General features: G+C 35.3%; 1 protein-coding gene across 1 annotated transcript; it reads right to left on the bottom strand.

Annotated features, from left to right (window-relative positions):
- Positions 1–7,047: 7,047 nt before the first annotated feature.
- On the bottom strand, positions 7,048–15,571 carry rem1 (RAS (RAD and GEM)-like GTP-binding 1). The gene is made up of 5 exons (XM_032548619.1): positions 15,245–15,571; positions 12,015–12,402; positions 9,762–9,844; positions 8,896–9,103; positions 7,048–8,809 (listed from the first exon to the last, which is right to left on the bottom strand). The coding sequence occupies exons 2-5, from the start codon at positions 12,367–12,369 to the stop codon at positions 8,532–8,534; spliced, it is 924 nt and encodes a 307-aa protein (XP_032404510.1). The 5' UTR covers positions 12,370–12,402; positions 15,245–15,571; the 3' UTR covers positions 7,048–8,531.
- Between the last annotated feature and the right edge of the window lie 83 nt (positions 15,572–15,654).

The following is a 15,654-nucleotide window of genomic DNA, read 5'->3' as shown; positions in this document are numbered from 1 at the left end:
CACCTTTCTCTGTAAAAATTCGTCTCTATTATTTATGTTTGTGATGTTAAAACATTTAAAAACTGGTCATTTATGCAAATAAAAATAAGGAAGAATAATAAAATGCAACAGGCACTAAAATTGTTGGGGTTTTATTACAACCTGCTGTTTGTCAGGCTTTTTTTAAAAAGGCTGAACAACATTGCATGGGACACACTGATCATCCAATCAAGTTAGTGATACCTTAGATTGATAATTTGATCTTTGAGAATAATAAAATTACAAATGATTGAATCAAGTCTTTTATTCAGAAATCTTTGGTGAATCCTTTAAAAATATCCAAAACACCATCAAACAATGAGACATTTTCATCAAATGAAAGAGTACACTTTCTAAAAGTTAAAGTATTTAAGAAGTAAAAAAAAAATAGAAAATTTTAAAAAAAATGGTTGTGTAAAACATTTTACACAACTGTAAAATGTTCCAAATCATATTTGGAAATAAAAAATGATTTATTTCCAAGGCCAAATCCTTGATGTAAAAGCTAATCAGACAAAAAACATCTTCGTGTTGGCAGGAAAACAACTTTCCATGCATGGTTAGCAATTAGGAACTCTATTATGATGGTGCTGTCAGTTTGATTTTTCAAGCCTCGTACCTACAAGAGACTGGAACATAAGGTTTTTCAGCATAATTACTGTAGTTCATTAACTGAAACAATGACAGGACTTTGAAAAAGCATGTCTAATTAGAATAGAGTGCTATTATGACAAATTAAACAATGAATACCACGGCTAATAATTTCACAATAAACTTCACAAGTTTTACCTGTGATTCTTCTCATTGGAGGGTGAGGAATTTAGCTGTGACTGGTGGAACACCTGGGGACATGTAAAACCCAGCCAGATCGTAATGGAGACATGTAAAACCTGGCATGTCTGCATGTTCTGGTTGACTCTGGAGGCATCTGGGTACCTAGACAGATCGTCTCTACTTTCCTCCGCAGGTATGTCGCCACTCTTTATTCCTCAGGTTTTTGTCTTTTCACATTACAAAAGGTGTACCTACATTCTCCTCTCTCTGTTTGTTTTTACACCAAACACCACTGACTTCCAATACTTTCTCACCTTATTATAGAGACATTGATTTTAACTTTATTTTAAATGTTAAGCACTTTAAACAAAGCGTGTCTCCTTTTTTCATGTTGCCATTGAGTAAGATGTACTTTAATTACTTGAATTCTTCTACACTTGCAGGATTTGAAAAAGAAAATTTATATTTTTTTCTGGACTACATCTTATTGAAATGAGAGCTTTCAGTTACAAATGTGTAATTTCTTATTATTCTGAAACATAAAAAATAATATTTGTGTAAGCTCAAAATTATTATTTCAGTTCTTCACATTAAATCAGATGTTACGTTTCTTTAAAGATAAATGCTTTGTAATGCTATAAGAATGGTAGAAAGATGAAAGACAAATACAACTAATAACAATAAAATAACCTCAAACAATACAATTTATTTATCTCATAATACTTGGCAATAGTTAAACATAAATAAATGTAAAACTGATTTCGTACGCAAAATTTGACGAATGTTATGTTTACTCACTAGAGGGCGCCAAACACTACACACATCACAAATGCACACAATACCTTGCATTTACACTAATTTGCATCTTTACAATAATGCTCTTTCTGTGTTGAAGTCTGTTTGGTAAAGATAACAAGCACAATGTCTCCATCCATAAAAACAAACAACTAAACAAATATATTTATAGAAAAATCAGTTCAACACGGCATCATCATCCTTGTTTCTCCTTCTACTGTGTTTACATGTAGGTTCGGTTTATTTTGTATCTAATCCAATTTAGTAGAGGAGATAAGAGGTTAAGAAGCGAAGTGCTGTGAAAAAAGAGCAGGCAGTAGGATGAAAAAGCTGATTGAAAGGACAGAAACCTCCAGTAGGGGGAGCCAGAGTATTAAAGACTCAAACCGAAGACTTCTACACTGGTTATCTGGCTGAGGCAAGGTTACTGATGTCTGAACGACAAACTGAGTCAGAGACTGACAGAGCAGAGACTGTGCCGTTTAAATAAATACAGCCAACTGTTTGACTTTCTGTGTTTGCTGCTCTGTCTGTAAATCAAGATCACCTCAAAGAGGCTGAAATGTTTGAAAGGTCTTTTGAGAATGATGTTCAGGTCAGTGGTGAGTACATGCACAAAAAGAAATACGAAAGACACTTTTTTACAGCTCACAATGAGGCAGTTATTTGTTTAAACAGTTAAGTGTTATTCATTTGAATAATTACCATAACTACAGATAGGACAGGGGTGACCAGTACATTAAAGAACCAAGATACCAAACAAATGAAATAAAGTTTCACCAGCTAAGTATTTAGTGCAGAAAGGCCCACAAAGAGATTCAAACCTTCATTCTAACATTACTATTAATAGGGCTTTACTGTTGTTTTTACAGGACAGGTTGTCAGATCAGACCATTACTTTATCTTTTGGTGCTGAGACACCAGCCCAAAGAGGTTACTGGAATAAATACAGTATAAACCTGCAAGAAATTTCCACCTGGAAGGGAAAAAGTGGTACAAATCTTCACACTTTTGTTTGACACCCCTGTGACATTGTTTTCATAATGCACTACAGCTCGGGGATTTTCTGGACACTTTACTATGAGGGTACGTCCCAGAATACAAATGTCAGTGTTTCTACATGCGGGAATTAACTTCTGTGGACTTCCTGTGGAAACTAATAGCTCATGAAACTGCCTTTGGTCAGCATCAACAAGAAAAGATGGAAAACATCAGCTTTACAGAGATAGTTTTTTTGATGTGCCAACATGGCGTGACAGCCATGTAGAAAGGGTTAAGACTTGTGGCCTCACAAGTCAGCTCATCTGTTTCATGAAAAGCAAAAAGGAAAAACAAATAAACCGAGGCATTCAGCTATCTGTCTGCTTCGACTCTAACTGGATTTTTGTGTACAAGCCAAGAGAAATAAACATATAATCAAACAGAAGAATATGTAGTGTTCCTTCAGTCCTCTAGAACTTTCTTTCACTGGCTATTATTGCAATTAACTTGATTTCATCTGTTTGGTTTAAAAATACAAAAATAAAGAAAATGATGGAGGAGTTTGACTGTTCGCAGCTCTAAATGTCTAAATTTTGCTGAGAACATCGGCAGCCTGAGCAATGAAAACATTGTGGAGCCACACATATGCTGGTGACTCATCTACAGAGTGCTTAATTAGATTTTCTGTTTTTTTTTTAAATTAGTATTATTTATTCATACTTATGTTGTGATGTTAAACTATAAAATGTTTTCCCAGAAAAATTTGCTCTGATGGTGTGCTTTGTTTCATTTGTTTAGCTAAGATTTAAGATTGTTGACTGTGACCTCATTTTGACTCCTGTTTCTAATCCTGCGGTATTTTAACTAAAGGTTTATGTGACATATTCTTTTAAACTCAAGGATAAGTTTGCACAGTGCTGGTGAGTTTGAACAGACTTAACATGATGATTTTGTCAACATTCTTTTTTTAAGAAGATGAAGAAAGATTTCTCACAAAGAGTGAAAGGTTGTTGCAAAGTACTGTTTTGTGGTCATCAAACAAGAAAACAATGCATGAGTGTGAAGTGTACATTTGTATTCCTCTCTGTTGATGCTTACATGCCTAATTAAAATACAATCAATTGCCTTCAGATGTAACTTTGTTAGTGAAGTCCACTTGTGTGTAATTTAATCTCAGAATATATGCATATTTTCTCTGAAGGCCAAACAGCATCACGAAGACCAAGGAACACAGCAGTCAAGTTAGTGACAAAGTTATGGCTGAGTTTAAAGACAGGTTAGCTGATCCGAATATTTTTAAAATCTTAAGTAACTCTGTTAAATTCATCATCTGAAGAAGGAAAGACGATGGCGTGACTAGAAACCTATCGAGACAAGGCTGTCCACCTGAATGGACAGACCGCATAATCAATCAATCATCCATTATTTATAGAGCACATTTCATGCAGAGAGGTGTAACACTAAAAGAGTTTCCTGGTTTTATCACTCTTATTTATCCTTGATTATTTTTGACAACATTGGATCAGCACTTTATATGAAAAATATACAGTACAATTTAGCTAGAAAGAGCTTTAAATTGTCAGTTCTTGTAAAAACGAATTTCATCACCCTCTGCACCTCAAACTAAGAAGAAATCCTTAGGAGGGACTTTTTGTCAGGCTTTGCTATTCTTAACAGATTCAGGAGGGAGCTGAACTCACAGCTTTGAGTCTCTGGTCCTCCTCCACTGAGAGGATGTTTACACATCACTCTGTGTGTGTGTCACAGGGGTTAAGCAGAGTCAGGCATTCTTTCCATTACCCTCATCAAATCAATGTTTAACACTCCTTCATCTACTGTCCCTGCAGAACACAGTTTGTTTGTGAGTGTGCGCTGTACATGTGTGTTACCAAAATGCCTGATCAATAAACAGATAGGAAATTTGATCAGTAAAAAGTGGGGCAGCGAGGCTGTCTGATGTGGGCTGGAGATAAAACTGGCACTCACCCAAAGCAGCTTGATGTCATTTCACAGTAGTTCAACTTCGTTTCTCTTCTTTCAAAGAACCAGACACCTCTCCCCCCCTCCTGCATCCCCAGCATCATCTGAAGGCTGGCATCTGCAGCACTAAGGGAAATGTGGAAAATACAGCAGTACATTTACATTTATTGACTGAAATGTCTACAAAGCAAGTAGAACAAAGCAAAAAGTTTGGGATCACAAAATAATGAACCTGACTGGCTTAAACTTCTATATTAAGACAGGGATCACAAGCACTATAATGGTCGTTTGGAATGGAAATCAGATTTTCTGTTTTCCCATAAAGAAAGACAACGAGAAAACCAGCTGAAGTTGGAATTTCTACTGAGAACGTTTAGTATCCAATACCAAAATCTGTGCACATAGAATGTAGTAAAGCTGACTAATATAAATTATTTATTTATACAATATCCACCCATCCATTTTCTATAACCAATTATTCATGTATGGTCACAGGGGGGCTCGGGCCTATCTTCAGTTGTCATTGGGTGAGAGGTGGCTGGACAGATTGCCAGAATAGATGTTGCAGATATTTATCCAAATGTATACACACTCTTACATAATAAAATGGAATCAAATAAAACAATATAACTAATAATGAAGTCTTTCTTCCATGACTTAGTTTACAAAATATATTATATACTTTTAACCAAACATATGATTATGAACATATGAATATGTGTACTTTACATTAATAATTAAAGGTGGGAATTTTTATTCCAAAAAGAGTAAATATTAAAAGTCCTTCAGACCTTTGTTTGATGTTTGACTCCAGAAACTGTTCTAACAACAAAAACAACATTTAGTATTCCTTTAAAAATAGAAATAATTCATTGTGACTTTGAGCTGTTACCAGGTTATTTCAGTATGCTCACTTTGTAATTCACAGACTTTACAGCTCTCCCATGATCAATAGGGTAAGACCTGGGAACGTCTCCAGTCCATCACATAGAGAAATGGATGCACAGCTCCAAGTCAATTAGCCTCTTCTTCACTTTCATTCCTTCCCACTTTCTTTTTCTACTCAGACACAAACCGCTTAATGTTCGCACTATAGCATATGCATTTAGTTTTCTTTGCTGTAAAGTATTTTCATATTTCATAAATGAATACATTATAGAATATTAATAGCAGAGATGAAATGTCTCAATGGTGGGTATGATTTGATGTATGACTATTGGGAAACATCTTGATTAGACATCACTATTCTGTTCTAGAAAAAACAAAACAACCTAAACAAATGCACTTAATTTAATGGGGAGGGAACAAAATGACCAGTTTTGTGAATATTCACTCATCCTTAAGGGAAATCAAAAGTGGCCAATGAACCTAAGATGCATGTTTTCAGTTAGTAGATGGGTAGGTGGCTCATAACATCTAACATTTGTGTTTAGTGAAGGTTAGCAAATAATGTCTACCAAAAATAGAATTTTAGTATTAACCAAATAATAATAAAAAAAACATACACTATGAATTATAATGTATAATAATTAGTGTTGCTTAATAAAGTTGTATTTACAGAAGTCACTGTTAACATTAGCTGTCCCAATACTTAAATATGCACAAAAAGCATGTATCAAATGTATTTTTTGTAGACTAAACTCCAAGCAGGGAAATCCCAAAGGCAATCTCCCCAACATGTGGCCTGTTTTATTTCAGTCATGTAGAGGTGTCTGCATTAGACTGTGTTATCATAACTACCGTTCGGTAAACAACTTCTTCTAGCAGACATTGGCTAACAGACAGCAAATTACCAAGGCAACAGTAAACATTCAAGAGTTTTGACTGTGTTTATGCAATGTGGAATACTAATGTTTGATCCATGTAGCTTCAGCTGACAGACCTGACTAAAACAACCAAGCGTCACCAGGAGATTTCCCTGAAAGAAATTAATCTGAAAATGGTAAATAAATAAATTCCTGTCAGACATTTCAAAAACATTCTTCCGTTTCAAAAATTCTTAAATTAATAGCTACCAGTGTGAACCTGACAAGCGTATATGCTGTTGAGAAGATTTTAAGGAGTCAATTTTAAAAAATGCCTTCACTGATACGCAGTGGTGGTTTGCAAAACAAAAGTGAATTTCTGTTCTTTCTTTTCTTTGTTTTTTTTTACTCTGTTCAAAATTTGCCCAGATAATTTCACTTGACACAAGTTGTGTTTTGTAGCAAAAAATAGTTTGCCAAACAAGCCAGTCTTTCTGTCAATAAATTGGTCCTTTGCTTGTATGCAGATGAAAAATTAATGAGCTAAATTATAATCATACCTTTCTTTCCAAAATATCTTTGAAAATATACATTAAGCATGTCAAAATAACCAGGCTATAGGGTTATTTTTTGTATTTTTGCACTTTTGCTAGTTGGAAGCTAATTTTCAGGAAGATCTAATGTCATTGTCTCTCAGTCTTTCCTCCCAATAACTCACAACGGATTTTCACAAGAATTTTCTGTTGCTTCAATATAGAGGGAATCCAAGGCAAAAAGTTTATTTGCTTAGTTATGTTTGTTGACTTGAGAATTTGACTTGAGAATTACTGTGGAAGAGTTATTGCTGTATAAAGTAGAATGTAAACACCTCCCTCTGCAACTAGATCCTTGACATTTTGACAGAAAGGCACTGAATACTGGGGTCCTTCAGAGTTCTGTACTCAGTCCTGTTCTTTGCACTGTGCAGCAGTGCACAGATCAAACTGCATTATGTCATCTGCAAAGTTTACCATGGTGGATTTCATCAATAAAAATGTCAAGTCAGCATACAGAGAGGAGGTGTGATGGCTTACAGACTGAAGCAAAGTCAACAAATTGTTACTGGGAGTTGCTAAATCAAAAAACATGATCACTGGCTTTAATAAAACCACAGAGTGGTTTAAGTTAAGTGACGCAGCACTTAACTTAAACAGATCCGCTGCGGAGAATCCCCAAGACCCCATCATATTCCTTGGTCTTCACTTGATGAAATGAATGATGAATTCATATTTGAACATTTTTCAAGCACTTCACTGAAAAATTGTCATAGTCTTTCTTTCATTTACCACACACCCTGGATCGGTAAAGCCAGCAGTATTGTAGGAAATCCCATGAACCTCCTACATGAACTCTTAGCATAACATTAGTCATGTGGGTCCTCACTTTCAGATTATGTGCTTCACATTTTAATCAGGTTGGTTTATATGTATGTGTAGTGCTAGGTTCCTGGAAGATTAAATCTTATGTAACTTTGCAGTGTTTCACCCTTATATGGTTGTAATGACAGTAAAAGCAACATGACTTGGATTGGTATCAAATTTAAACATCACCAGAATATTATCTTGAGGAAACTGGGCACACAGTAAGATGAAGGGGTAAAAAATGACAGAACTTTCACTTTCAATAGACACTGCCAAGTATGCAATGCTAATTTAAAAAATATTTAAAAATCTCAAAATAAGTTGGTTTTTTTTGTACAATTCTAGTAGACATGATTTTATGACTTTTGAAATTTTATTTAGCACATTAATCTGAACACAAGAAATCTCGGGATAACAACAGTGATCAGGTTCCCCATGATGAACAATGTCACATCACCTCTACTGATACACCCCCACGCCCCCCCCCCACACACACACACACACCCACGCGCACGCACACCCACACCCCCCTCCCACACACACACTTAAACGCACTCATGCCACTGTTAAACCATAGAATGGTGATCTGTTACATTCATCTGAAATCCTCATATTGATGTCATTTGGAGGTAAAGTCGCAACGAATTTGACACTAAATAGTAAAACAGGGAAGCCATAGTCACAGTAAGTGTCTTCTGTTCATTCATTTTGTCAGTGACAGTTTTGTCTGAGCCTGACCCACTGGTCGTGAAAGACACAGCTGATGCTATTTTCCGCAGTATCACAAGCAGGCAATCGTTCAAGAAGTCACAATAAAAGTCTTGATGAAAGCAAGTCTTCAGAGGACAGCTAGGTCATGGCAGCTCTTGGAGCGCACTTTAACCGCCATTCGCTGGTTGTTTCGTGCCACCAGTCGGTCCAAGAAACGGCGGGCCTTCTTGGTGAGGCTTTCTTTACGTTTGTAGATTGAGTTTCTGTGCTTTGTGACGTCGTTGCTGTCCCGACGGAGACGAATCTGTCGCACCACGCCCTCAAACAGTTCGGACACGTTATGCTGCAGGGATGCAGACGTCTCAATGAATTTACAGTCAAACACTACCGCACAAGCACTGCCCTCTAGGAAAGAAAGGAAAGAGGCTAAATTATTAAAGTAGGATCAAATGATGTTTAGCCATTTTTCAATTACGGATCAATGACCCCACCTTCCACAGCGACCTCTCTAGCCCGGACCAAGTCACTCTTGTTTCCTACGAGGATGATGGGAAGATTTTCGGCTTGTCGTGCGCGCCTCAGTGTTATGCGGAGTTCAGCAGCTGAATCAAAACTTGAGCGGTCGGTGACAGAGTAAACAATAACATATGCACTCCCCACCTTCAGACAATCATCATGACAGGATGGGTCTCCTTTTTCCTAACAGAGGACACAAGGACAGAGACTTCTTAATTTTTCCTAAACAGAATAAAGGGATAGTAAAAAGAAAGTGAATCACCTTTAACTTTTACGGTCATACAGACTTTGCATAGGGTTGTGGCATAGCTATATTTATTTTTCTACAAACATTTCTATTGTGGTTTTATATTGTTTAAAAAATACTAACATTATCAAGTCAGTGATGTTTAGTTCGAGGTTATTTTCATAATTTTAGAAACTGTAAAGACCAGATTGTACATTTTCATTCATATTATTGAATTTTGACAAACATTTTAATAAATAATAGTCATTAAGTTGGTAAATAACCTACAGAAAAAAAATGCTGTTTACCTTTAAATGAATGGGGTCAATTTGACCATGACTATCTCTACTACATTTTTCTTTTTTAATGGTTGCACTAATTTTAAAGAAAGCAGCTGTTTGGCAATTGATTGGTTGTGCTGAATTTTAAATTTTTGTTTTTAGAAAAACATGGTCTGACTTACATTTTCAGAACTTTTTCCTTTGTTAACAATGATGACATATACATACACACATTCATGGCATGCTTCTTGTTTATCTGGACAGAACTAAGAAGTTATATTTCATGCTTAGAAATATTTCCACACCAATACACACTCACTCAAATACAGCATACCGATTTATCACTCTCCCATGTGTCCATGACAATCAGTGTTGTTTCCTCTCCATCCACCATCAGTGTCCGCTCATATGTGTCCTCTGTAAGGGACAATAAATACAGGCACATAAACAGATGATAAAATTTAATGTTTAACATCTCTTATCTCTTATGTTGTTGGATTTGAGTTTTGGATTCATTCATATAAAAAGGTTTTGACTTTGAGATGCCTTGTCAAGATATAACAATAAACTTGACTTGACCCCTGTGTAAAAGATTTTTTGATTCTTTTCTCTTTTTCCAATGTGAATGCTTTTCAAATTACTCTGGCAGTTATGAGAATTAAAACATTTAATAAAATCTTATTTAGAACAAACCCTTTTGTAAAAGGTTGGTTCTAATAAATAAACTGAACAAAATTTCTTTATACTTATCCTGCCATTTAATGCTGCTCCTTTTGGATGACTTGTTGCCATATTAGAAAACATCATTTTGTCGATTCAGGACAGTTTTATGAGACTGATGTAATGATAATAACACAAGACATTCACACATCTACCAATTAAAAAAATCTTTTTACTACACAGTAAAATAAATTTACTGTGAAATTCCTTTCACTATAGCTGATGATATTTAGTTTCTCATTGGTTATTAAAGTTACAACATTTTGCAGGCTTTTATTGTTTTCTACGCAAATTCTTGTTACCATTTCTAAAACAAGATTAACTTCAAGTATTTATCATTTCATTATCTTTTAAATAACCGAGTTGTATGGTCTTAAAATGTATACAAATAAACTTAAATTAAAAAATATTCTGAAATATAAATGAAAAATATAAATGTTTAGAAATCACAAATTCTAGACTACTAAACCTAAGCAAATATGTATTTTCCGAGTTTAAAATCAGATTATGGTGTCTACTGGACTGGTTAAACACACCCTACCAAACTTGTTCATGTTATTCTACATTTTCTTTTCTATTTTATTTACAATCTCTTGGGAAGAAAATGTTGAGTTCAGTTGATTAGATCACATTTGAGGTGCTGCCAAAAGCTTATATTTAAATTGAACTATTAACTTTATGAAAATATCAGCTTAAACTAAAGTGATGAATCTTCAAAGTGAAACTGATTTCTGAAAAGCCACAATTTTGGCCAAAAACTGGACAAAAGTTCTAAAAACTAAAACACGTCTACCACCAGAATGACTGTTGAGACAAATGAGGAAACAATAACAACACAAACAATCTCTGAGTCAACAACATGCTAAATAAAACCCAGAGTTAATTCAGTACAACTAACTGCACACCAACCCTGTCCTCACAGTGTGTCAGACTGCTAATGGATCAATATGAGTTGCCAATCATTGCCAGAGGCCCAAAGTCACATGACACAAGAGCTCATCAATAATGTCGGGCCAGTCAAGGTTGCCATACCACAACAAAGTCAAAGATACTGTGAACAAATCTGCGTTTTCTGCATCTGTGTGATGTTTTGTACACCAAAGATTATAAATAGTGTGTTAAAAAAAACTTTGTACAAGTAAAATCTAAAACGCTGCTTATGATGAATGTTTTTGAACTGTTTGGTAACTGTGGTGCCAACAACAGCATTTTGGGGAAGAATATCAGGGGCATAGTGGCCACCCCATAATAATGTCCTGTATATTTATTTATTTGTATTTTAATGTATTAATTTATCCTCATACCTATTGTTGCTTTTCATAGTGAGTTAACGTTATATGTCCACCTACTGCTTCATAAAAATTCAGAATTTATTTATTTATATCTAGCTTTATTTGTGGCTTTTACCTGTATGTGTCACTTCAAGATTTTAAGTACTCGTAAATTCTTAACATATATTTTCAAATACAAAGCAGATGTGATTGTAGCCATCTTCAGTCAGAAGAACAAGGAGCACTGTGGTTGGTTGTGGGGGCCATATGGTGCCAGGATCTCTAGATCGTAGAGTCAATCTGTGATTGTGAGACTGATGGAAGATGCTAAAACAGCTATGCATCTAAAGAAACAGTGGCAAGCTAAACATGACGGTCATTGTTTCCACTTTCAACATGCTTCATTTCCTGTGAATGATGCTGAGAACTTTGGACCCTGTCATGTCTGATGAGAACCAGAGTTCACAAAGATATTTACAGAGTGCAATAAATTGAACATCTTGTTTAATGAAAAAGCAATAAATTAAGGCACTGCTGAAAACATGAAAGCACACTGACAACTAATTTATTAAAGAGTTCCACAAACAGCATCCCACCTCCAGGTTGATCATCTTTCTCCGTTATTCCAGCAAAGATGCCTGCGAGGCTGGTCTTTCCGACACCATGGTCGCCAAGCAACACCACTCTGTAAACACACTCTGATTCACTCTGTGAGTCGTCATCTGAGTCAGAACTCCAGTGAGCACGGTAGTGCAGGGACTTGTCTCCGGGATGGTAAGATGCTGACTGCCCTAAAGGAGGGTGACTGCGAGTTGGACCAGGACGCTCCGGCCGTGTGCTCAGGGATCTTCGAAGGTCCCAAGTCCCACTTAGCTGCTGATAGAGGGGAGGAATTGGTGTGCTCCCTCGACGCCGCAGAGGCTCCTTATCTCTCTGAGTGTTAAGGGTCATAATTTTATGGTGACAGCATCAGGACGGATTAGCCTATAAGAAAAATGTAACAGATAAATTTTATAATCCTCAATGTTATAAAACATAAGACTTGTATGTTAAAAGTATGTCCAGGGCGGTTCTAGCAAAACACTGATCCTTAGAGTAATCATGAGTTAAACTCTCAGATTCTATAAAACAAGATTTTGTCCTTCTTAAACCTAAAAATATGCAAACTCCCAATGTGGCAGCCTGTACATTGAAAACTTGACCCTTCCACCTTCACCTTAAGTGCAGCTTCTTTAGGACTCACAGAGAAAGCGGTGCAACTTTAGTTTCATTAAACACAGCAGTAAACATGACAATGGTCTGATAAATTTATGATTAAGTCACAGTGTTTATCTCCTAAAGCAAGTGAGTCACATTGCTGCATAAGATCACACAGTCCATTCTCTCTGCTGACCGTCGCCAACAGATGTATATTTGGGAGAGATAGGTGAGATAGAGGTGGACAGAAAAGTAAGGAGGAACAATTATACTGATGTATTTCATGGTACCTTTCTTTGTCTCAAGCGATATTTAGATTCTATGAGATTTTACTGTGACTCACAAATAAGACTAAGTCAAATTTCTAGTATTTTCTAGCAACTCTGCGCTCAATTTCAAAATAGCCCTATCTTTCAATAGCTTTACGCCAATCAATCAATCAATCAATCAATCAATCAATCAATCAATCAATCAATCAATCAATCAATCAATCAATCAATCAATCAACCAATCAACCAATCAATCAATCAATCAATCAATCAATCAATCAATCAATCAAATTTGATTTGTATAGCACATTTAAGCACCAAAGCATTGCAAAGTACAATATGGTAAGAATATTAATGGCATTCTTACCATTAATGGTAAGAATACAACATAAAAGTTAATTAGTCGTTAATACAAACATTTTTTTAGAAACTTAAAAGAAAAACTATGTAATTTTTTAAATTTCATTTTAATTTTGGCTTGTGAAGTTACTTTTTTCACTTTTATTTTCAGTCACAATATATGTTTCAAAATTATGTTGTTGCTGTAAGAAAACAATTTGAAATTTCATGAAGCTATTTGTGTCTTTTAAGGTTGATTTTCATCTTTCAGTGCCTTTGTAAGATATTGCAGATTTAGTTTGCAACAAAATACTTAATTGACAAGAGTATCAAAGTATGCAAAATAATATTTTTTTTTAACCTCGTTACATTCTTTAGAATATTTATGTTTTTCTGGGGTTTTTTTTTTTGGTGTTTCCCTGGGTTTGGATGTGTTGTATTCTAGTAAAAATTATTTAAAGGAACGTCAAAGTTTTTCAAATGGGCTGTGTGGAGTATTTTCAGTAGTCAGTAGCTTAACTGGATACCTCTCATGATAACCATACTTTTTTGGAAATTGGAAAACTTCTCATGGATGCAAGAAGCTAACAGGTACTCAGAGCAGGAAAAGTATCTTAAAGATTGAATTTGTCATATATGGAACAACTCAAATCTCAAAAGTATGTTTAGACTTTATTGTGATTGCACCAGACTGTTGTTTATTTTGTGTGCGTTGTTTCAAGGGATCAACATCTTTGTCTTGATGCTGAACCAGCAGTTCTTTCTCTATACAAACTTTGTCATATAACTATACTGATACTGATTACAGCCATTACTGCTCACTTTTAGTGTATTTATTTATTTATTTTTTTGGAATAAATTTGACTCACATTTTACGCTTTGCAAAAATACTCATGCTTAGCAAACAAAAACACTATTATATTTGAAAAGTTGTAAAATGAAGAACATTTTGATGCATGTGCCTATCTGTATTGGGAATATTTTTTCCAATTACAGTGATTTATTTTAAAAGGTAGAATTTTGATCTAGAGTGTACTGAGTTAGATACTGACTACTCATAACTACTCTATACAACTACACTTAAGACATATTTGGCCATAAAAAAATGATTCTGGTTTGCTGGTTTATAGCTCAGATGACTTATTTCATTACAGAGCTCTAGACTGATTAAAAGTTAAATGGTTGTAGCTTTTATTCACTAAACAGCTGGTTCTGCAATCATATTCTCTGTTTATCTGAATTGAAACTGTCCTCACAAACTAATCAAACTCCTCACAAAAGTTGATTTTCATGGAAAACAACAATGACTCAAATAATTAACACTGCAAACAGTATTGGCAAAAGGTTATTTGTAAGATAAAAAACTTTCCAATCCATGAGCTATGCAGGACGTAGCAGCAACACTTAAACAAACCTCCTGCAATAAATAATTCAAGCCTTTAAAGATGCCAAGAATGGCAGTCAGGATGGTAAGCACCATTTAGACCGGCCAAGAGCTATATAGCTGTAGTCTAAGCATAAGCCATGAACAACCCAGTTCTCTACTTTAAAATTATTCAGTTTATTAAAGAAATTGGACTTATCTGTTGACAGCAAAGTTTTCAATATTCTTTGTGTTTCCATCAAGAACAACCCCAGAGGTAATAAAACATATACACAACTTAACAAGTTAAGATATTTTTTTTATTAACTTCCTTTATGCCAGACTTATGTATTAGGTAACAAGAAATCTCAAGAAGAAACGAAATATACACAGATTTATATAGAAGTCTACACAGGAAATTGACTCTGTGTGAGGCAAAAAGTACTACCTTGTATGTTAAATATCATTAGCTCATATTCACTAAAATTAAGTACAGATATATAGTCATCATTTCACAACTAATATAATATTTGAAAAAAATATATACAGTATTACAAGTTTCATGATTTCTGTCTAGGTACAGGAACTGCTTAACACATGCAATGCTTAAAATGATACAGAGTAATGTTAATCAGTTCATTTAAATATCTGGACCTACCAAACACTCCATGGACAGTCTGGGTCAGTGCAGCCTCAGTAAACAACAGAAAAGAGTTGAGCCCGGTCTCCCTGTCTCTGTCAGTGTAATAGTACCCCGGTGCCACAGTAACCCCGGCTGGAAAAAAAAAAGTTCCACAACAGCGTTAAAAATTCAGCAGCGGAATCACAGTTATCAGCCTTCCTCTGTGTGAGTGTGTGTGTAAGAGAGACAGCAGAGCAGAAACAGATATCTGAGGAGGGAGAGTGTGCAGGACCTTTTATCAGAGTGGAGGGTGAGCTGCTTTAGCAAACATTTTTGGTCACTTCCTGCTTGATCTAAAAGACACAGTTTAACTACATGAAACAACTTGGCTTGACTTACGTCTTGTCTTCTGTCCTATTATTCTAAATTTTGTTTTAAAAAACCCC

This window comes from Xiphophorus hellerii, chromosome 20, assembly GCF_003331165.1.
Source record: "Xiphophorus hellerii strain 12219 chromosome 20, Xiphophorus_hellerii-4.1, whole genome shotgun sequence".
Lineage (NCBI taxonomy): Eukaryota > Metazoa > Chordata > Actinopteri > Cyprinodontiformes > Poeciliidae > Xiphophorus > Xiphophorus hellerii.
Note: the sequence above shows the minus strand (reverse complement) of the source record. Positions and strands in the feature narration are given on the sequence as shown.

Excerpts from the sequence above, each read along its gene's own strand:
- rem1 (XM_032548619.1), bottom strand. The coding sequence starts at position 12,369 with ATGACCCTTAACACTCAGAGAGATAAGGAGCCTCTGCGGCGTCGAGGG. Across the intron at positions 9,845-12,014 it reads GAAAGATGATCAACCTGGAG|AGGACACATATGAGCGGACA; the intron begins GTGGGATGCTGT and ends TGTCCCTTACAG. Across the intron at positions 9,104-9,761 it reads CATGGGAGAGTGATAAATCG|GAAAAAGGAGACCCATCCTG; the intron begins GTATGCTGTATT and ends GTCCTCTGTTAG.